At 35.9% G+C, this 23,667-nt stretch overlaps 2 protein-coding genes across 27 annotated transcripts in view; one reads left to right on the top strand and one right to left on the bottom strand.

Moving 5' to 3' along the window:
* The window catches only part of LOC132906180 (myosin heavy chain, muscle), a 41,010-nt gene extending 25,436 nt beyond the window's left edge, over window positions 1–15,574 (top strand). For 11 of the 26 annotated variants that reach the window (XM_060958109.1, XM_060958106.1, XM_060958116.1 and 8 more), the window contains exons 15-26: window positions 1,213–1,476; window positions 3,791–4,000; window positions 7,760–8,133; window positions 8,343–8,571; window positions 8,666–8,949; window positions 9,603–9,681; window positions 10,278–11,007; window positions 11,092–11,453; window positions 11,589–11,984; window positions 12,111–12,455; window positions 12,566–12,814; window positions 14,662–15,574. In XM_060958109.1, coding sequence (XP_060814092.1) covers window positions 1,213–1,476; window positions 3,791–4,000; window positions 7,760–8,133; window positions 8,343–8,571; window positions 8,666–8,949; window positions 9,603–9,681; window positions 10,278–11,007; window positions 11,092–11,453; window positions 11,589–11,984; window positions 12,111–12,455; window positions 12,566–12,814; window positions 14,662–14,745 — 3,606 coding nt within the window. In that variant the 3' untranslated portion in view covers window positions 14,746–15,574. Of the gene's footprint in view, window positions 1–1,207; window positions 1,477–3,790; window positions 4,001–7,759; window positions 8,134–8,342; window positions 8,572–8,665; window positions 8,950–9,137; window positions 9,217–9,602; window positions 9,682–10,277; window positions 11,008–11,091; window positions 11,454–11,588; window positions 11,985–12,110; window positions 12,456–12,565; window positions 12,815–13,408; window positions 13,471–14,661 lie in introns of all 26 variants that reach the window. The other 15 variants (XM_060958123.1, XM_060958125.1, XM_060958122.1 and 12 more) reach the window with 4 other exon arrangements.
* A 1,563-nt stretch (window positions 15,575–17,137) lies between these two features.
* On the bottom strand, window positions 17,138–22,972 carry LOC132905950 (cytochrome b5-related protein). The gene is made up of 6 exons (XM_060957721.1): window positions 22,775–22,972; window positions 20,163–20,419; window positions 19,752–20,019; window positions 19,323–19,614; window positions 18,069–18,284; window positions 17,138–17,684 (listed from the first exon to the last, which is right to left on the bottom strand). The coding sequence occupies exons 2-6, from the start codon at window positions 20,391–20,393 to the stop codon at window positions 17,408–17,410; spliced, it is 1,284 nt and encodes a 427-aa protein (XP_060813704.1). The 5' UTR covers window positions 20,394–20,419; window positions 22,775–22,972; the 3' UTR covers window positions 17,138–17,407.
* Window positions 22,973–23,667: the final 695 nt, after the last annotated feature.

Below are 23,667 nucleotides of genomic sequence, written 5' to 3'. Positions count from 1 at the left end.
TTCTACAAATACAATTTATATCTCTATCAACCATTTATATTCTTGTTCAGTCTGGAATTAGCAAAATTTAAGTATACTTGTCAAATATTCAGATCGATTTTCTCGAAAACAAAGCCTCGATGAAAACAAATTTTTTCTTGTTTTACACGTAGAATCACCTCCTTCTCGATTCTGCTACAGTTACCGGACTACCCTGTATAATCAATTATAACGTAGTTTCGCACAAACGCGTAAACGAGGTCTATCGACCAACGATATCGTGAAATAGTAGTATCGCAAACGAATTTACGAAATGTAAGAAAAGTGTAAGGATGTAAAGTTCAATCATACAGCATCGGTAAACGATACTTCTTAATGCTCGTTATAACTGAGATACGATATTATTACACCGAAGATGCGATTACATCTTCTTTCTTTTGACAGCTGCGAGGTAACTTTTCTTTCGCCTGTTAATATTCCAGATCGATTAATTAACTCTTTGCTTATTCCGCATTATGTCTGTGTTTATCGTCAGATAAGTGTTCCGCTTGTTTAAATTCTGCATTTAACTAACAATAACTTTTACCTTTGGTTACTTTGATTACTTCGGTTCGAAATATATGAACGTATCATAAACGTTCAACGACAGAATTATTTAACGATGACGATTTTATTCAAGATTTTGGTATTTATTTCTCTGTAACGCTGAACATCGAATCATTGAACTCTTAACGGTCGACAATTTCTTTTCGCTTAGTTTTAGATCAGTAGTCGTATCGTAACATTACTAGTATCAGAGTTATATTTAGAATAAGAATCTTCATTGAAAGCACTATTCGCGTCTACTTACGTTATGTAAATCGAAGACCCGCTCGTCTTTATTGCTATTAATTTCATTGTCGTTGTCTTGATTTCTCCACGGTTTATAATTTGCATGGCACAAACGTGATATACCTGTGTACGAGAAACACGACTGAAAGATTATGAATAAAAGATATACGTATATCGGCGTTTTGTAAATTTCAAATTCTATACGGCGAAATGTCTCTGTCGTATCGTGATTGCCAGGAAATTACACCATGCAAACATTTTCGCTTTGTCAATTTTATAGAAAAAATTTGACACTGGAAGTAATGAAAGTGATCAAAGTATAACAATTACGGAAGAATCTTCAAGGAATCATTATTAATTGGAATATTTGTTTATTCGACTACCTAAAAAAAAAAACAACAGGTGTTCTTCCGTGCTGGAGTCCTGGGTCAGATGGAAGAACTTCGTGACGAGCGACTTAGCAAAATCGTATCTTGGATGCAAGCCTACATCAGAGGTTACTTGTCCAGAAAAGACTACAAGAAACTGCAAGATCAACGTTTGGCTTTGGTCGTCGTACAAAGAAACTTAAGGAAATACTTGCAAATTCGTACTTGGCCATGGTGGAAATTGTGGCAGAAAGTTAAGCCCCTTCTCAACGTTACCCGTATCGAGGACGAGCTTGCCGTAAGTGTTCCAACTAAATATTTCATCCTGCTCTTATTTTTTTCTTATTATACAATTTCCTACGAACCTGTTCTCTCTCTCTCTCTCTCTCTCTCTCTCTTAAAATTGTTAATAAAACCAAATATTTTTTTTCTAGAATTGCAAATATACATAGTACAGTCTCTTTTATGAGAATTACTTATATACACGTCGCTTATTTGCTGAAACGGTGATATAACTCAAAATTTATAGTCTTTCGGTTACTGATAGAGGAAGAAAAAAGTTGTTCCTTGTTAGTGATAGTTACTTGTTACTGATAGAATCCTATAAGTGAATTTAAAAAATTCTCCATGAAACTATAACAGCGCAGAACGTTCAAACTCGTTTTCCCTAAAATCATGATTTTTCAGTTATATCATTGTAGCAATAAATAAGTAAATAATATATGTAATGTATTTAGCTGAATGTCAAAGGTCGATAACTCCACCGTTAATCGGAATACCTAACATTGAAATATTTTTATCAAATTTAAACGCAGAGTCTGATGTAATTTACATAAAGGACAAGACATTCTTGCAATACGTGGACTATGAAAATTTTGTTATAAAAGAATCAAAGTTAGCTCGGTCCATCTTTTTTTAGTATACTATAAATAGGTTTCCAACATGATTTGGCACGTGCTTTTCCACCGCGATTCAAATATTTCACTCTCCCCTTCTCTTTCTCGTATTTTTTAACGTGCACGTACTTATTTACCCGTGATAATGTAAATAGAACAGAAATATTATTTCCCTCGTAAACTTAGGGCCTAAAAAATTCCAAACTCCCGATTTCATCACGGACATCGTGTCACCGATTATTCATGCTATCTAATTTCATCTTAGAGATGAAATCGCCTTTCGGTATATTTAGTACAATTTTATTTTGGAAAGCTATCTTTGGAGACAAGATACTAAAGATAAAAAAGAGTGCATCTGATACTTGAATACACGATGCATCATTTGAGGAAATAAAAAGTTAATTACTCGAAATACTAATATCGATAGTTAGGATCGTATAAACTATTTATAGAATAATCGTTAAAAATAAAGGTGTGGAATTATGAAATTCTAATTATTATTCGATCCTCGAATTGGAGATTCCGATCGTGACATTAAGCTACCGTATAATACATATATTAATATCGACTACTTAGCGTAGGAAACTATTCGATAATTGACGATAACTCGCACATATTTCACAATGGACATTGATTTACCGATCGATTCCAAAGCAAAGGTACAGAAATAGAAACGATCTTTTGTAACTAGACCAGTCTGGTCTGTCTGAGTAAGGTCGGTACTCGACGGTAATCTAGCGATTATTCGAGTTTTCCACCGAGTCAACGAAAATAAATTAGTCAAAATCGCATTCAATCGGAAATAGTATCACCCGCTATAAATGATATTACCACGGCATAAATCTAACCACGAGACGCGGGTAAAACGATCTTAGCACCGTTCACGGAACGCTGTTGGGTCGTTCCTAATTACGGGAGAAAGACAACGGCATAGGTTGATCCCGCGAGAATAACGAGGTCGGTATCGGTATTACACTCCCTGGAGCGTAAAAGGAGACTGGAGTTCGGTCGATCGAAGCTTACTGGAACGAGATTCTAATTTGGTCGATCCCCCTCCACTTGCTCGGTTTGTCATGGTAGCTCCTTCTGGTTGCACACGTATAAGTCCCTCCTTCGTCATCGAGATCGGTTATAAATATTTTTCTACGATGAGTATCGCTGGAGTGGGGACGGCGACGATGATTCTCCGCGAGGACTACGAAGGGGGATTTTGGGTAGAAAAGTTGAGCCCCTGGTAAACCGAAGACCAGTCAGATACTCGATCTCGCGTCGGCATCTTCGAAAAATTTTCTATTTCGAACTGGGCCCCTTCCTCGCCTTTTTTTTTACGACGAATATACTATCACGAACACGATCGAAAGATTTCTTCTTTTCATTTTTGTTATCGATATCGACATCGAACACGAATATTAACCGTCCCATGCTCGAGCCGTGTTTTCTTATTCGGTATTAACGATATAGTTTCGAACAAGATCGTAGAATCTCCTCCGATAGCGAGGCATATCTTTTTAGATTCTTCGATCGATCGATCGATCGTTTATTGATTTTCACGTTATAACCGTTTAGTTACGATCGATTAGTGCGCTTATCGACAGACCGAGATCTGTGAAATCGAACAAGAAAGAGAAAGAGAGAATGGGTGATACGTTGATCGAGGATACGAATCCCGTGGTAAACGGAAAGAAATCCAACGGTGATGCGGAATCGCAATTGCAGGCGCTCGAGGAGAAAGCGAGAAAAGCTCAGGAAGCCTTCGAAAAGGAAGAGAAACTGCGCAAGGAACTCGAAGAGCAGAACACGAAACTTGTCTCCGAAAGGAATGCCTTACAGCGACAACTGGATGGTGAAAAAGGTTCCCTCTCGGAATATATGGAGAAATCTCTGAAATTGGCCGCCCAGAAAGCTGATATCGAGTCACAACTTCAGGTAAGTTTTCATTCATCGATGATTATATTATATATTATACATGACGGATGTTTTCCGATAGAAGAAAAAACAAGAATGCAATTTATCTAAGATTATTCGGTAGAGTATAAACGTATAAAATGTATACGCTAGACTTCTTTGATTTAACAATGTTAGATTCGATTAAGCAATTTTTATGAAATTAAAGGCTGTTATCAATTATCAATTATCAATTACCAGATCATCAATTAATATCGAGATATAAAAAATTTGCTGTCAATTATCTACTATAGATGCAGGCTCTGCTAAGAAATCCCAATTATTCACTTAAGTAAGCGAAGCAAAGTAATTTTTATAATCATGCAAAAAATTGTGTTGCGGTTTTTGTAATCGCGTAGGGAAGGCCGAACGGTAGTTTCCACCTGCACAGTTTATATATCAGAAAGTAGCTCAATTGGCACGATTCATCGATAACGAAACTCATTGCGCGATGATGAATATACGCCCTCCACGAATCGAATTATGAATCAGACAAACGGTAATTATACCTCCTAGACGGACCGATTAGATGTCGAAATAAAGAGGAATGGGGTTATTAATGTCTCCTTAACATTCCTAAAATCATCGGAGGTCGTACATTCGAGGTATTACGGCCGCAGTCGTAAGGAAAGTATTGGAAATGAAAATAATCGTAGTTAAGCGGCAGAGTGAAGCTTTAAATAGATATCCATGGGAATGTAGCACGGCGAAAAAATATGAACATTTATTTACAATGCAGAACTGCTAGTTTCGATCTGTTTATCTTTCGCATACCGCCCTTAAAATAAATTTCGGCAATTTGTTAGAACGTATTAGACCGAATCGAACGATTAAAGCTTTTCGTTCGTAGGTTATAGGTGTTCCAGCACCCTGGAATATCGTGATCGGATATTAAATATTTAAAGGATCAACGAAATAGAAATATCCTTACGATTATTTTCCCGTGATACGAAAGTATAGTATCGTCCGTAAAAAATTTAGTGAAAATTCTGTTAATTTCACACGAGTAACCGAGTAATAACCTGATGATTTTTTATTTTTCGTTCAAACGTACTTAATAAGGCTTTACAAACGACTGAACTCGTTTCTTGTAATGCGCGTAATCTTTTCGTCAAATGAAAATATTATATGAACTACAATATCAATAAAAAATGCAATTTAAAACTCTGGTAACGCGAACTAACGAAATGGAAAGATTTCGGAAGTAAACAGATTTCGACATGTCTGAGGCTCGAGTTTAAAATTTACAAGCTCGTCATAATTTAAACGAATCTGGCTCGGATTACAGAAAATGATGCACCTGGCAGCAGTTGATACATCGTGGTCGCGTCGTTTCGTAAGCGCGGGCATTAAGTAGCAGAGGCGCGTCATTAGTCAGACTCGTTCGACCACCGCGCCATGCCGCGTTGTATTCGCTTCGTGCGTTCTGTTCCATCTCTCTCCCATTCCGTGCTATTTTTCTTGCGCGACGAATCATCCCTCGTTTCCACATTCGTTCTAAAATTGTCTTACCTTCTAACAAATCTTCCATAACGAATATCAACTCCTAATCCTATTCCCTCGTTATAATTTACCTTTTTTCTTCGAATCGTTTTTATCATTTCATATGGAATGAAATCGAATAACGGTATTCGATTTTATTTGCTCTTATCCCTTGTTCGGATCTTTATATCGATATCTCTTCTTTCGAAATGCAGAACTTAGAAACCGACGAGCTTAACTTTAACTTTAAAACTTATAATCGTATAATCGTGATATGCGAATAAATAACGTATTCCGATACTAAATAAACTGAAACAGACGTATCTCTGATAGAAATGTCTTATGTTTGAACGTAAAACCGAAAAACAAATGCTATTATAGCTGTGAAATAATTTTAATTACGTTAACTCCTACGTTATGAGAATCGTGGCGTTGTTCCTTTCGCCGTTTTTCGGGTGAGTCGTTACGCGACTCTTTCTGTAACGCAGATATCTTCACGGAATGCTTTGGAAAAGCAACATTTGGCGAAAGAAATCGGACAGCGAAGAATCTCATTGCGTAGTATAAAAAGAACTCCAAGAATTCCGTGGAGGATATGATTCGTTTCAGAGTACTGGACTATTTTTAACGGGCACCTTTTAAACGACTGACTAACTGGTACTTAATGTCAACGCCAGTCGTATAAGATCGTCTTTTTCTTTTTAGATTAAATTTAAAATTATCTCGTGCATCAGCTAAAATGCGAATTTTTCATTTAGACGGTAATTGATCATTTCCCATTCGTATTGCAAAGCTGGAATTTTCCAAGTTTATTCCATTCGAATGAACCGGTTGAATTCGGCTTAAAATATTCGCGATTATAACATGTATGAAATTATGCGGTGCCATATATGGACAGCAAACAAAGAAGAAAGGAAGAAAGTGAGAGAAAGAAAATGTGTTTAAATCAGCTTAGGGTATCTGCTGTGGAGAGGGACGTTGACTACTTTGCCCCTACCTTCGACACGGCCAAATTTAGTTGCCGTCGATCCCAGATTCCAGGTTATTAAAAGTAGGCGTGGTTATGTGCTGGAATAACTGACAAAACGAAGGAGGTAACAGGTGTATAGTGTATTTATACGTTGGTGCGCTTATGCACGTCATCGCGCAAGTACTTCATCGTCTATCGTCGTTTCAGGAATTTTCTGACTTTCAAATACTTCTACGATGTAAAAATAATTAATGAACTTAATTTCCCTTTCTCTTTAAAATATATCGTATATCTTTTATTGTATTTGCTTTGCTCTTCTGTCGTTGGTATCGTAGGCTCTTAAGCAGTCCTACCTACCCTTTGACACTTGTGTTTTAATCAAGAAACTACCGATACTCATATTTTAAATATTATCAAACGGGAATAAGTATTATAAATGACATAAATACTATTATCTATATATTTATGAAAATGTATAAAAGACGTAAAAGATTATTGTATGCTGATTATAAATATTTCCTCGAGTGCTGATAATTATTAACTACTCAGAGTTAAGAAACGATATCAGAAATAGAAAAAAGATAAAGAAAAAAAAATAGATAAATTAATAATTAACTTGGATAAAACGTTGACTTTCGTTCGTTTACGTAAATATTAAATAAAATTATTTGGAAAAAATTTTTTGCTTTGTGGTACCGTAATATTTCTTCGTAGTCGTCATTCACATTTCCTTCTTCTGAAATTGAAATATTACATCGAATTACTTTCTATTTGCTCATTTTTAATCGGCCAGTTTGCAACAATCTGTCGAGTTCCCACGTGGACTTTCTTGTCTATTTCGAATTTGATTTACCGATATTTTTTCATTATAACATTAATATTAAAAACAAATACAATATAATAATTAGTCCTAAGCACATAAAATTAATTGAACGCGATATTACGATTAACTATCGTGCGATATGAACCCTAATTTAATCTCATAGCCTACTATTAAATATAATTTGCAAAATGCAATTGAAATTAAATCAAATCATATTGTACGATACTATATTTATAATATGTTAATCTCGATTTACTCTACGTAAACAAAGAAGAGTTATCTTTAGAGCAGAGATTGATTTAAAATAAATATTGTTAATTTACAACTACTTCGATAAAATAATTAACGCATGCAGTTCGGAATAAAAAGAAACTAATTGAACGATATAAAGCGAAATAGAGTGCATATGGAGTGCATATAGAGTGCATAAGGCATTGGTAAAGATAAAAATATTCTTGTATTACAGGATCTGAATGACAGATTCAAAGAAGAAGAAGATGCCAGGAACAATCTCTTCCAAAATAAGAAGAAACTCGAACAAGAAGTGGCAGGTCTAAAGAAAGACATCGAGGACCTCGAGCTTAACCTACAGAAATCAGAGCAAGATAAGGCGACGAAGGACCACCAAATCCGCAATTTGAACGACGAGATCGCTCATCAAGACGAACTGATCAATAAATTGAACAAAGAGAAAAAGAATCAAGGTGAAGTTAATCAGAAAACTGCCGAAGAGCTTCAAGCTGCCGAGGATAAAGTCAATCACTTGAACAAAGTCAAAGTCAAACTCGAGCACACTCTTGACGAACTCGAAGATTCCCTCGAACGTGAAAAGAAATCACGGTTAGTACGATGTACTAAACTGTACTAAACTATACTACACTAAGTATATGTATATGTATATAATAATCATAATATTAGCAACTCAAGCAGGCTCGTATGCTATGTAAATACATATACATATATATATATATATATATATATATATATATATATATATTTATATTTATATTTATATTTATAGATATATTTATAAATGCTTAACATTACAGAGCCGACGTAGAGAAAGCTAAACGAAAGGTGGAAGGTGACTTAAAACTTACACAGGAAGCCGTTGCTGATCTCGAGAGAAATAAGAAGGAACTCGAACAAACCATTCAACGTAAGGACAAGGAATTATCGTCTTTGACCGCTAAACTTGAAGACGAACAGTCGTTAGTAGGCAAATTACAGAAACAAATTAAGGAATTACAAGCCCGTATCGAAGAACTGGAAGAAGAGGTTAGCCTGAAAAAAACATATATGTTGCTGATAAAATTACTTTACTTGCTTAAAAATTATCGATACTATAAATTTGTCTGCATCTCCCGTACAGATCGAAGCTGAGCGTGGTTCTCGCGTGAAAGCTGAGAAACAGCGCAGTGACTTGGCACGAGAACTCGAGGAACTTGGTGAACGTCTCGAGGAAGCTGGAGGTGCCACCTCTGCTCAAATTGAACTCAACAAGAAGAGAGAAGCCGAACTTAGCAAGCTGCGCAGAGATCTCGAGGAAGCTAACATTCAACACGAAGCCACTCTTGCAAGTTTACGCAAAAAGCACAACGATGCCGTTGCCGAAATGGGAGAACAAATTGATACGCTTAACAAACTCAAGGCCAGGTAAGATAGGAATATCAATTTAATCGATAGAATCGTTTCGAAAAGAAATCTTATCAATTCTGCAAATTTTCACCGATAAAACTTGCACTTTTATCGAAAAAGTTAACTTTCGATTAAAGATAAAGAAATTTGAAAAGGTAAAATGATTTAAATCAAGAATCGGGGGTATAATGAAATATTTTCGATAGAGCTGAAAAGGGTCGTCATGATATCCATGCCGAGCTGAACAATTCCCGTGCCGCGACGGATCAGGTTTCAAGGGAAAAGGTACACATTTAAGAAACAAAGAGAATGTCCATACGATTTGTCCACCTTTGTTTTCAGAATTACATTTCTCACCGTTACCATTGTCACGTTATTGGATATTTTTAATCCATGTTCAAACTTACCACACGATATCGAAATTATCGTCTAGTCGTTCCCGAATGAGTTTGAAGAAAAATGTTTCACTATTTGTTTATTTCTCCAGTGGTTGTGTTCTCCTTTAACCTTATATTTGATTTTTAGAATGTTGTCGCTAATGGAGTATCTTTCGAACCGTATACGTTTTGTAATGTTACGATTACACCGTTCGTCGTAGTGATTCCAATTCTTCCTGGTCATGTCCTAAATACTAATTATCAATTTCGCGTGTCTGTTTTCATGAAAATTAGAGTTGAAAAGGACAAGGTTCAATACTTCAGCGAATTAAACGACATGCGCGCGTCTGTAGATCAACTAAGCAACGAGAAGGTAAGAATCGTTCGTCGAGAAATCTCTAGGATCCAGCAACAAACTAACGCAACTAACAGCTTTGTTAGGCAGCTCGAAACAGTTCGAGAAACGGAAACGGCGAACGTGCGACGTTTGCGATTACCATGGTGAATGTGTTTACGTGTACCTTACGTCGTCGTGGTCGAAAGTATGTCCAGCTTGCAAAGCTTGCTCCTCGTGTGTACCTCCCTCTTCCAAGCTTCTTTTCTTCACTTTTGGACAATTGTTTAATTTGTCGCTACATATTACACGACATTGTTCTAGCGTATATGTATACATGTACCGCGTATTAGAAAATTATTTACACGCAAAACAGTCGAATCAATGAAAAGTATATCGATAATTTCGTGACACAGAATCAGAAGACAAAGTAACTGATAACTGTTAGACCATATTTCTTTTTACTGAAAATAAAACTAAAAATTTTTCGTTAGATTCTCGATCATGCGAATAATTCTGTGACTGTTGCAATGTTCGGATCGATTAAGTCGGATTAGTGTAAATTGTCCCAAAAGTGAATTCACTTGAAAATAATAAAACAATTTGTCTGATACATCTATCGAAATTGGTGACAGGCTGCCCAAGAAAAGATCGTGAAACAATTGCAACACCAATTAAACGAAACCCAAGGAAAACTGGAGGAAGTGAACCGTACTCTGAATGACTTCGATGCTGCGAAGAAGAAACTGTCGATCGAAAACAGTGATCTGCTACGACAATTAGAGGAAGCCGAATCGCAAGTTAGTCAGCTTTCGAAGATTAAGATTTCACTGACAACGCAGCTCGAAGACACGAAACGATTGGCTGACGAAGAATCGAGAGAACGCGCTACTCTCCTTGGCAAATTCCGTAACTTGGAACACGATTTGGATAACATTCGTGAACAAGTGGAAGAGGAAGCCGAAGGTAAAGCGGATCTTCAGAGGCAACTTAGCAAGGCAAACGCCGAGGCACAATTATGGCGCACGAAATACGAATCCGAGGGCGTTGCGAGAGCGGAAGAACTCGAGGAAGCTAAGAGAAAGCTGCAGGCACGGTTGGCCGAAGCGGAGGAAACCATCGAATCTCTCAATCAAAAGGTTATCGCCCTCGAGAAGACGAAACAGAGATTGTCGACGGAAGTGGAGGACTTACAGATCGAAGTCGACCGCGCAACCGCGATCGCCAACGCCGCCGAAAAGAAACAGAAGGCCTTCGATAAGATTATTGGCGAATGGAAACTCAAAGTGGATGATCTCGCCGCCGAACTCGATGCCAGTCAGAAGGAATGCCGCAATTACAGCACAGAATTGTTCAGGCTCAGAGGTACTCGTCTACTTTTTCCATTTTAAAATTTCTTAAGGATTTTTGCTTACACATTTTTTCTATAATATTAATATATCCGTATAGGTGCGTACGAAGAAGGTCAGGAACAGTTGGAAGCAGTGCGTCGCGAGAACAAGAATCTCGCCGACGAAGTAAAAGACCTCTTGGATCAAATTGGCGAAGGTGGACGCAATATTCACGAGATCGAAAAAGCCAGGAAGCGCCTGGAGGCTGAAAAGGATGAACTTCAAGCTGCTCTGGAAGAAGCTGAGGCTGCTTTGGAACAAGAAGAGAACAAAGTATTGCGCAGTCAACTTGAACTGAGTCAAGTCAGACAAGAAATCGACCGACGTATCCAGGAGAAGGAAGAGGAATTCGAAAATACCAGAAAGAATCACCAACGTGCTCTCGATTCTATGCAAGCATCGCTCGAAGCTGAAGCTAAGGTTCGTAAAAAATCTCTTTGAAACGGTTATTAAGTGATTTATAAAAACGATAGGAGTAAAGTCTCGTAATATGTTGTGAAGCTTCCTCGAGACAAACATGATATATATATATATATATTTGACGAAACTTTTCAGGGCAAGGCCGAGGCTTTGCGCATGAAGAAGAAACTGGAAGCAGATATCAACGAATTGGAGATCGCCCTGGATCATGCGAACAAAGCAAATGCCGAAGCTCAAAAGAACATCAAGAGATACCAACAGCAGCTGAAGGATGTCCAGACCGCGCTCGAGGAAGAACAACGAGCTCGCGACGAAGCGAGAGAACTTCTTGGAATTTCGGAACGCCGGGCGAACGCGCTTCAGAATGAACTTGAAGAAAGCCGTACTCTTCTCGAACAAGCGGACCGCGGACGTCGCCAGGCTGAACAAGAATTGGCCGACTGCCACGAGCAACTCAACGAACTGGGTGCTCAGAACGCTTCCATCTCTGCTGCCAAGAGAAAACTCGAAGCTGAGCTGCAAACCCTTCACGTGAGCATTCTTATCCTTCTAATCGATTCTAATTTTTCACATTTACATTTATTTCATAAAAGCTCCAACGAAATATTCGAAAAAGACGACAAATCCGAATGAGACTCGTATTTATTTTGTTTTCAGTCTGACTTGGACGAATTGTTGAACGAAGCAAAGAACTCTGAGGAGAAAGCAAAGAAAGCCATGGTTGATGCCGCTAGATTAGCCGATGAACTTCGAGCCGAACAAGATCATGCTCAAACGCAAGAGAAGCTTCGCAAAGCGCTCGAAACTCAGATCAAGGAACTCCAGGTGCGTCTCGACGAAGCTGAAGCAAATGCCCTGAAAGGTGGTAAGAAGGCAATTCAAAAACTCGAACAACGTGTTCGTGAATTGGAGAACGAACTCGATGGAGAACAGAGGAGACACGCTGACGCTCAGAAGAACCTTCGCAAGTCCGAACGTCGCATCAAGGAACTCAGCTTCCAGGTACGAGTTCGTACGATATATATATATCGTATATAATATAATGTATAGTAATAATAATTGCGTTACCGAGATTTTCAGCGATAGCTTATTCTAAATCTATAAATGTTTAGGCCGATGAGGACCGCAAGAACCATGAGCGCATGCAAGACCTTGTCGATAAGCTTCAACAGAAAATCAAGACCTACAAGAGGCAGATCGAGGAAGCTGAAGAAATCGCTGCTTTGAATCTCGCGAAATTCCGCAAAGCGCAACAAGAGCTCGAGGAGGCAGAGGAAAGGGCGGACCTGGCTGAACAGGCAATTACCAAGTTCCGTACTAAAGGACGCGGAGGAAGTGCTGCGCGTGGACTGAGCCCAGCGGTAAGCAAATATTCAATTATTACCAGTTCTTTTATTCTCTTCGTTCAATTTCCTACATTTTCTTTTCGTATCGTATTTAAAAATGATACTTTTCTTCCTTTTTTCTTTTTACATTTTTTGATTTGACGATTAATTTCTTTTGTAATAATATAAGGTTTAATATAATTTGATTATATAATATTTGAAGAAATATTCGATTAAAAATTTTCCGAGAAATTCCATGATACGTGTGCTATGAAAATAGATTAGAATGAAAAATGGAGATTTACGTTATCAGCGACGTAGATGAAGAAAAGAGAAATTTTCGTAGAATAGCAGTAGGATCTCTGTTCCGTAGCTCGTGTAGCAATCTCTTGTTAAAATGTATCGAGCTACGTGTATATTCCGCAGGATATGTGAAAATCTCGATTTTATAAAAATCAATACGCTATAGTAAATGGCACAGGATTTCCAAGTTGGCGATCGAGAACGAAATTTCCTATAAAACGAGAAGAAAAAGTTGCGTAGAAAGAAAAGAGAATAACTATTGCGTACAAAGAAAAGTAGAGATTGCGGCAATTATCTCTAATTGTAAATCTGTATGTCCCTGTATAGCCCCAACAGAAGGCCCGTAAGGCGCCCTCCGCAATGGAGTAAAGAGTACCGCGCCGGTCCATGTAAGTTTGTGCACGTGTCATAAGCACGTGTGTGTGTCGACACATGGAAAAGCACAATAATCGCAAGAAAGCAATTATACATAGACAGAATTGTTCCGAATCCCCAATCCGCCGATCGTCAATGTCTTATTTTCTTGAACCTGTGTGAAAAGCTGATAACACTTGACGGGGGCATACCTTACGAGTATGAAGCTTGCTCCTAGTCATTGATTAACGTTGTGTATTACCTATCCCAAACAAATTCACGATAGTTCACGAACGGATCACTGTACCGATCCCTCTGTTGTAATATAGAATATAGACGAATCGTTGCTTGGTTAGTGACTGGTTAGTTACATGTGAATAGATTTGTTTACGTATATTTTTCGTTAGACATTAAACGGAGGAAAGACGCGACGCGATGTAAAGACATAACTTCATCGATCGTTTTTCGTTGTTAATTCTGATTTTCTACATAATTATTGTTAGATACTTAGATCAGATCCTGCAATTAGTCGATGTATCATCCACTTTGTGATTCTTTTCACGAAACTAAGCAGACAAAATCATTCCAACTGTCTAAGAGAGGTATTACGACCCTCGATTCATATCCCATTGTTGTCTTTCAATTGCCAACACCAATGATGTGCGATAAACACGCAGAATGAATGAGAAGGACACAAAGAACGTGTCTAAATATTTATCTCCAAAAAATGTTTTTTTTTTTTTGAATGCATACAGCGATACTAGATCCTGGTGAAGGATGGGATTAGGATGGAATTAAAGACTTATGGTATAAACTTATAAACTGGTATTGCGATGTCGTAGCGTTAGAAACGATATAATATCAAATTAACAAGAAACAAATTATTCTCTACCTTTGAATAAAAGATATAAATCATGAGTCTGCAATTCGGAAAATTTCATATCGTTTAAAACGTATCCGGTTTTGTTACTGTTATACCAAAGATACGCCAAATAAAAATAAAAACTTCGAACTTGATCCCATCGCTAAAAGCCGAAAAACACTTTCCCGGAAACAACTTGTGTTGTTCGAAAGCATCTCGACCAGAAACGTATCGCGTGAGAATTTTGTTGTTGATCGCGAGAACAGAAATAAACATGCTTTCGAACAAATTCGCTGATCTATGATTAACAGCGATCACACAAGTATCGAATGAAAATAATAATACTTCTTTTGGAATTTTTCAGCCACACCGACCTGCGTTCAAACCCCAATTGGATGGTTCCGCATTCCCGCCACGCTTCGACCTGCAGCCCGATGGTGAACTGTAAAAATCTATACGACAACGATATACTTGTTACAAACACGATCGTAACAGCTTAACGTATGAATTGATCGCAACCGGCGAACTTTCATCGTGTCATCTCACTCAAATAACTCATCCTATCGTCTTCATACCTACGCACATACACCTTCATACTAAAAGTAAAGAAAGTATCTTCAGATCTTTACTACTTTCGTGTTGACACGAGAATGTCCGTGCTTGGTCTCATCTTGCCAGCTTCGAGATAAAAATAGAAAAGGGAAGATTACAAAAGATTGGAAATTTTTCTTTCGATATTCTATATCTAATTCTAGTATATTTGATCGTTAATTGGCAAAAGAAATCGGCAATACAACAGACGTGGAGGAGAGATTAACCTTCACCACTCGCGCTGACGGTCGAGGAAAGAGAGAGTGAAAGAGTGAAAGTGGAAGAGTAAGAGAGAAAACGAGAGAAAGGAAAGGTGCGAGCGAGCGGTTGAAATAAAAAACGAGAGCCAGCTCGAAATTTTAAACGTTGTATTATGAACACGTGGCAGAAAAGAAAAGTATGTGCAATACTGGCATACGCGCGTATCAAGCGGACGAATCGATAAATAGATACGATATACACATTACAGAAACGGAACGATAAAAAGAAGAACAAGATTACATGTTATAAAAAAATAAACAATGAATAAAAATATAACGCTAGTCACGGATTTGAACGTCAGCGCGCATTATTATATACGTCATCGAAATGATAATCCTATCCTATAAAGTTAATTGTAATTTATAAAGAGAGCCGAAGTATGTATTTATTAAAATAAATAAGCAATAAATAAAATTAAGAACCAATCGCAATATTTGTCATTTCGTATACTCTACCCTTCTAACCGTTTATAATTTTTAGAATTTTTAGAATCTTTTAATCATCACCTTATAATTCGTTTCTTGCCATATGGTCTGCGTTGCAGAAAATACTAACAACTTTCTTTCATTTTATACCGTTGATTTTCATTCGCTTTCAAGTACATATATACCTATCTGTAATTTTTCTTTCATTTCCTTTGTATTCTTCATAAAAGTCCACATACACCCCCTGTATGCGTATAAAATATCGTAGTAAAGCATTAGCTCTACGTGTTACGTTGGCCGACTCTCTGCCTAGACCGGGCCACACGTCGCGGGCAGGATAGCAACCAGATGTCTTACACATCCTTACCGCGTACCTTCAGTAGTCTCAAGTACGTTCCATAAATCCCAGGCATTTTCTATTTAAGGTCCTTCAGACCGACCAAATATTCTTTCACTGAATAGTTTATTGTCTACTACGGGAAGATACGGGAGAGTTGATTTCTCCCACGTTCAGTATCTTCCGTTCTTTATCGTTAGCGATTTTCTCTCGAGGGCGGCTAAGACCCTTCCTAGTCCACCAGCCATCTATTATCCAATCAGAAGCAATGTATATTGCCCTCACTTTCCTAGCCAAAATTGTCATCAACAAATCCGATGGTTCCGTGCGCGAGACACACCCATCCTTAGCTTTCCTCCGCCACAGTATCGTCACCGAACGACACTGATTTTCCATCTTTCGAACGGTCATCACCTTTGACCGGGTTTCCACCTTTAGATCAGTCACCTACTTAACTTATACATACTCACCAGTGTAACTATATTCATTACAAAGTTGTTGGAATAAACTATAACTTATAATTTGTTATATCAGTGTCATATTCAATTCAACTACCTCTATTATCCTAACCGAAATAAGGGATCGATCATTTCGCGGCGTCGATTGTCTAATCGTAACGGGAATTTACGATTCCCGTTGACGTGCCTCCTCGCGATCGCGTCTCTTCGCGAGTGAATGAAACACTACGAATCTTTTTGGCACATTAATTTGGCACACACGTTGCTAGAATGTAACACAACTTATTCACTTTCAGCTTTAGTAGGAGGAAAAAAGTAAAAGTGTATAAAATACAATGTGTTACGAAAATTACATGCACCTGTTATACCTACATGAAATCATAAAAATAACATGCTTAATAATTATAATAATATTTTCTGGGGCACCTACGTGAACATCAATAATTCCTTGACGTCGAAAAAGTGTAAAGTTCTGTCATTTCTGACGCAACTCTATCCTAAGATTTTTGTTAGTCAGATGTTTTGAGTTTTTAATTCCTTTTAGGAAAACATCAATGACAATTCTATCGCTATGTAGGTATAAATGATATTGTGAGAAAGTGCATTTTCAATTTCTTTGGTTAGCCAGATATGCAAAATATATTCGATAGGTGTATGTAGACCTTCGCGACTGATCGTATATATAAGATTTAAAATGTAGAAAGCTTCGTCGTGTTATATTTGAAAGGATGAAAAGGTAGGAGTTACGAAACAATTTCAACGTTAAAATTAAGTTGTAGCAAGATATATGTATATAGAAATTATTTAAAATTACGAGAGCAACATAGCGCAAGACGACTCGAATTAAACTTAATTTCTTTATGCATTGCTTGTGTTCTATCAAAAATGTATTTTCAAAATCACTTATTTGTTATACGAATTCACTGATTGCTAATAATATACGTGATTAGAGCTTATTTCTTAACTTAAGTAGACGCCGACCTTCCAAAGAAACAAATTATTTTTAATCGTAGCTTTAATCATAGCCTATCCGTTATTTTATCTAATATTCTTCTTCCGTTCTTTACGTAGGATTTGTTTAAATTGTCCCTTTACAAGCTCCCATTGGGTAAACTTCTTAGTACTAACTCCAAATTCCTCGCAAGTTTGTTGAAAAGCTTTTTCACAAAGTGGCAAATAACAGTGATCCACTGTTGGCAAAAGATGATGAAGAGCGTGTAATCCGAAGTTAGTCAACACCAGAAAGTCAGAGTCATCGATCACTATTCGCTCTCTTACGGCATCCAATTCTAGCAAACCCCAGTCGAAATCGTTTCTAGAAAATATTATTCGTCTCTGTCATTAACTGTTTCAATTGAGAATATTTTTTTTTATACGTTCACATTTCTTTTGATTAGAAACTATAATTTTGAATGAACCTATTAACGATAAATATGCATACATATACATACATATAAATAGAATTATTGTGTTGATAACTTTTCAAGATCTATAAGTTGCATTGAATTCATGTATACCTCCTATCTCTCTTTAAAAATCTCTAAGAATTTAATCTTGACGAGTAATTTCAAATACAACTTACGGAACTTATATATAGTACGAGTAAAATATAAAATATATAAGAATATATAATATAAGAAGATCGATAAAAATAATAGAATGTATATAGCACATATTACCGATACGTATACAAACGAACCTGTATATGTCGCCATCATGAAAGATATCGGGATGATGATGAGCTGCATTGAAACCGATCATACAAAATAGAAAACTGCCTGTTAATATAATTAATAACCAAAGTTTCACAGCCAAAAAAATACTTGGCGCGAGAAAGGACATCAATATGGGCAAAAAGAAAGGTACAGCATCTCGAAATTCGAATTTTCTATATTCGAAGAACACAGAGTAATACCTGAAACGAATACGTATTTATTAATATTGACTTTTTGTATTTAACGTAACAATATTTCATTTATAATACCATAATCCGACTTTCTGAAAAAACAGAAATACAAGGTGAATTGGTGCAGATAGCAAAGACGGAAGGTGTAATGGGAAGGTGGTCAAAGAGTTACCAGAAGTTAAGAGTTGATGGAAAGTGTAGTAAGATGACAAGAGAGGGAGGAGGAAGAAGTGAGAAAGGACATTTTTAAGAAGATATCGCGGAACAACAAGCAATGCAGAGAGAGATACAGGAGAAGAAAGAAGAGGGAAGTATAATGTTTTGGAATACATCAGGATTATTAGGAAAGAAAAGAATTTCTGCGAGTATATAGAAAGGCAAAACGACGTGGATTTAATAGGAACGTGAATAGATGAAAATAAATGGGAGAAGATCACATACGGACTATCTAAAGGCTTTATATGGCATTACCAGCTTACGAAAAGGAAATGGAAGAAGGAAAGACTTATTACAGAAATAATAATTGGAGTAACAGAGAAATGGGAAAGAAAAGTAGTGAGAAGACAGTTAAAAATAAATGAAGTGAGTTGGAAGATATGAACGGTGTACCAAAGAAGGAGTATGTTCGAGATGGAATAAATGTGCAGAAAATCATACAGCAGAAGGAGAGAGTGTTGATGCGTTGATGAAGATGTCTAATTGGAAGATTTAGATGTGGAAACGAGCTGAAGGTAATGAGAAAGGTCATGGAGGAGGGTAATAAGAAGGAAAGCAGTGAGAAAGATAACCAAGGAAGAGATTTTTGCTGTTGACAATAATTAAATTGGGTACTGATTGTAAAAATAACGAAAAGTCATCTTCAAGCCGCTAGCAGCTACTAGCAAGAGAGTTTCGAATAATAAATACTATGTGATATATTGCATGTATTTATGAAATATTTAGCTGCGGAATAAACAATTTAATATTAAGAAATATTATCTGTACGTAATATGCGTCATTGGATTTTTATAAATATTTAATCCTGATATAAAAAAGATAATAACAAACCTTTTGATTGCTTGTGCGTAAAAAGCTAAAGCCCAAATGATAGGACTCATCAGTTGACTAATGATACCTTTCAGTAATGATTTTTTAGGGTCTGGTAACCAAAACAGATAAGGCTCAAGTGAGTATATTTCAAAGTCCCAAAGGGTATTAGGGTAGATGTGGTGACTCATTGCATGTGTTATTCGCCAATCCTTCGACGACAATGTGCCTAAATCAAAGTAGTACATTCGAAAACTATTCCTCATATGAAAATAATTATGACCAACGACCGTGGTCCACCCGAGAAAAATTCCTGAAATCATAAATATATATTTCAATTATAGCATTTTGCATCCAAAATAAAAAAAAAAAAAATATCGTGCAAATTATATTTGTCATATAGTAGTAGTTAAAGACTAAAGACGTAATTAATAATAATATTTGACCAACCAGCAAGCACGGTGATTAAATAAGATTGCGTATAAGCTACTGCGAGGCTTAGTAAAATGGTAGTAGTGACACAAAAATCAGCGATTAAATTTGTTTTTGCTGATGGTCGATGAAAATCCACGTCTTTTAGGGCTTCTAATGCACGCTTTTTGAAAGTAGAAAAGAAACCATTCGGTTCAAACGTTAATGGCAGCTTTCGTGGTGAAACTGCCTCTCTTACCAGGTATTTTGGAAGCAGTTTCACAGCTTTATCAGTTAGATGATGCGACTGAAAAATACAAATTACATCTATTTAAAATACCGTTTAAAATAACCTGTACATTGAACTAAATTATGTGATTTATAACAAGAATATATAACCAGAAGAAGAAAATATTGTACTAATTATTGTACTACACGAAAACGAATTACCTCGAAAAGTTCGGTAATATCAGTACCCTTGGTCAGACGAATCCATTCTGCTCCTCCTGGGTGAAATTTTGCAAAACCTTCTAAATCATATAAATTATTTTGAATTCTCCATAAACCTTCTGCACCGTCTATTTGTCTTCTTGCTTCGAGAAAAGAGTATGCCGTCTGAAATTTAACATCTCTTCCAGGAAAATTTTCGAAACCCGGTATCGAACTTTCTAATTTCCGCATTGCTTTCTTCTTCTTCTTTTATTGATCTGTACGGTACGTAAGATAATTAAATAAAAATTGTAAGTAAATAAGTAACATTACTTAACATCAAGTAATAACTATAACAGTTGCTTAATCGTACTTCAGGATATAAATCTAAATAAAAAATATAAGGGATCTTATTAAAACGTGTTATTTATTTCGTTATGAACGTTTTAATTTATCCTGCTCCCGTTAAATTTATCAAGTTATTTTTTAAAATCCCATTTACAATCGTATCTTAAACTCTGTATTCTGAAAATATCTAAAAGAAGCTAGTAACGTTGAATTGCGAGTTTTATTTAAAAACACATTAATCAAATGTTAAGATTATAATACAAAGTGATATAGTAATGCATTGCAAAACAAATTTTTTAATGTTTCAAAATATTGGTAAGTGAATGAAATAATTTCCAAGAAAGATCGCATAAATGAAACTGCGTGTGTGTAAATACTGTATGTACATAGTTGTTTTTGCGAATTTAGTGATATGTTAAAAAATGGATTTAAATTAGAGGATAATAGGATAGGGTTAAAGGACAATAATTATCGAAGTACTCATGCCCTCTTAAACTAAATCTTAATATACCTTACAGTTAGTTAAATTTTACACGTAATTGATTAAAGCTAGGTGAAGTATTTAATAAATAGTAAATGTATTGTTCGTTATATAACGTCCTATTTCAGATATGTATTTCGCAATTCATATTACCATTCATATAGGCAAAACTTGTCTTAAATTAAAAAATTAACTATCTTATGTTCGTTTCTAATACCAGCAAAATAAATATATCATCAAAGTTTAGAAAAGGGAAAATAGGGGTGTGCGGGTAAATCTGTAAAATAGTGTATCGTTAACAGGGACGGATTTACCATTACGTTAATGAGACTAAAAGCGTCGGGCCCCGAAACAATATGTCTATCAAAAAGAATAATAAACAAATATTAGAATTAGATAAAATACATTTGTTGGTGTGAGAAGACTGAGATAAAAGTGTTAGCTTGGCTAAAACGATGTTTGTTGAATCAGTACGTACAGTCGTCCGAATACTCGAGACGCCTATCGAGTACTCGACGGACCCATTCTATACTGTTCTAGAACATCCTTACGTTTTCTAGGATGCGTGAAAAGTAATTAAATCCTCCAACGAGACTCGTTTACCATGGGAATTTTAAAGGCAGCTTTAGACTGGCCATGACATCGTGCGGATTTTAATTACTGCACATGATGTTAATATTCACCGTCTTTTTTTTTTTCTTTTTTTTTTTTTTTCGGAGGAAATCCGCACGGACGCCCGCCGCTTCTAAGGGGAAAAGCGACGTGGTAGTGTCGGACTCCAACCGACTAAAACCTCCACGATGACCGTCCCAATTGCGACCGAGGGGTACCCGGGAACCGCTGTGGCGACACACCGGGCCCCAATATTCACCGTCTAAGGGAATATTAACTTATAGCTATATATTAACTAATATTAACTCTGACAGATTAACTAAAGAATCTTGAAATGTAAGTCATAATTTTTTATTGGTTTTATTTATTATTATTTAGTTTTAAAGATTTAGCCAGGTTAAACTTTTATAAATTCAGTTTAGCTCAGGAGCCCCAAAATGATTAGCTTCAAGCTTCCAAAGGGTTAAATCCACCACTGATCGTTACTATTATTACTATTACTATTCATTAGATTATTTGCATCATTTATTAAAATATCTCAATTGTAATGACGTCTAATGTCTAATTTTTAAAATCACATTTGTTTGATTTCTCTGTGACTTATCGAATGTCAACACATTCGATTACTATTGTCGCAATGAATTAAAATACTGAATAAGTAAGTGCAATAATATACCACGTATATGATATTATATTTTACACGATTTTATATTGATTTTATGTGATTTTATATTTTTACAAACAGAAATTATTTTCAGGTTATCGTTTATAGATAATTGCTAGCTAAATCATAATCAAGCAAGATAAATTGAATCGACAAAAGTTAAATTTAGAATATAAACTGAAATGGAATCCCCGTTTTTCACATTTGATTAAAAATAGTGTTATTTTGCGATAGCGTGAGTATATTATGAATTATACGCGTGTCTCATTGCCGTGCATGCATCTATTTTTGAATGATATGGTTTCGGGCAGTATTCATTGTAAGTCATATTATATTATGACGAATACTTCACGTTCGATGTTTTATAAATGTTATAGTATTTTCGCATATTGTACGCATTCTGTTTCGCAATTTTAAGTTTCTAATAAGTTAACTTTACTACGTCTACTGATTATTAGAAATATTTCTAGTTGCACATTACTATACAAAATAGAATGTTTATCATATTTTCTAATAATTTTTTCGTACCAAGGATGTTAATCCTGTATAGAGATTCCTTGTAGAACTTTCTAATATGGTAAATTGTAATTGAGTTTTCTAATTTATTTCCAAATAACTTGATGCTGTTTGGGCAATATCTTAATAGTTATTGACAAACAACGATATTTATTTCATCACATTACAAAGACGTAACTCACTACACGAAAAATACTTTATTCTACTGTAACACTAATTAAAACTGAAACTGATTACGTTGTTCAACGGACTGCTTTTAATGAAGCAATTTGGGTAGCACTCTTCTTTCTTATATATGTCAAACAAACATGTATTGAGTAAAATCTGAACGATCTAGTATGCACTTTGACCCTACAACGATAGTCAATCCAACAGACGATAACTCTGTGACACGTTGTTACTTATTACAGAATATCTGACGTTATACACATCAAAATAAGTATGTGTATATTACTTTTTATTTAAAAATTTAACCGGCACTGTTACAATTTTTATAACTCTTTTGACATGAAGTCGAGTGTTTTTTCAGATTATGAGAAAATTTTGTCTTTTTATAAGCGGCGAATTATAAGCGACGAAAATGTGTTTTGCCAGTTATATACAGGATATACCAGATTTTTTCACAAAATATTCCCATCATATTCCAGAAGTAAAATTAAGAAAAAAAATGTTATATAAATATAGGCTTTGAAATGCTTTATTGTAGATTAAATTTATTCATATATTAAAAAGTTATAACAACGACACGAAATGATAGACTGCTGTTTCGTCGACTCAGTATGTTGCAAATATCTATTTGATATATTTACACAGACTTTGATGTTTACTTGCCGAGGTCGTTGATTTGATCAAATCAGTGCGGTAATGCGTTACCCTCAACGATGGATAGGTCGAGGAAGATCAAT

This window comes from Bombus pascuorum, chromosome 4, assembly GCF_905332965.1.
Source record: "Bombus pascuorum chromosome 4, iyBomPasc1.1, whole genome shotgun sequence".
NCBI lineage: Eukaryota > Metazoa > Arthropoda > Insecta > Hymenoptera > Apidae > Bombus > Bombus pascuorum.
Note: the sequence above shows the minus strand (reverse complement) of the source record. Positions and strands in the feature narration are given on the sequence as shown.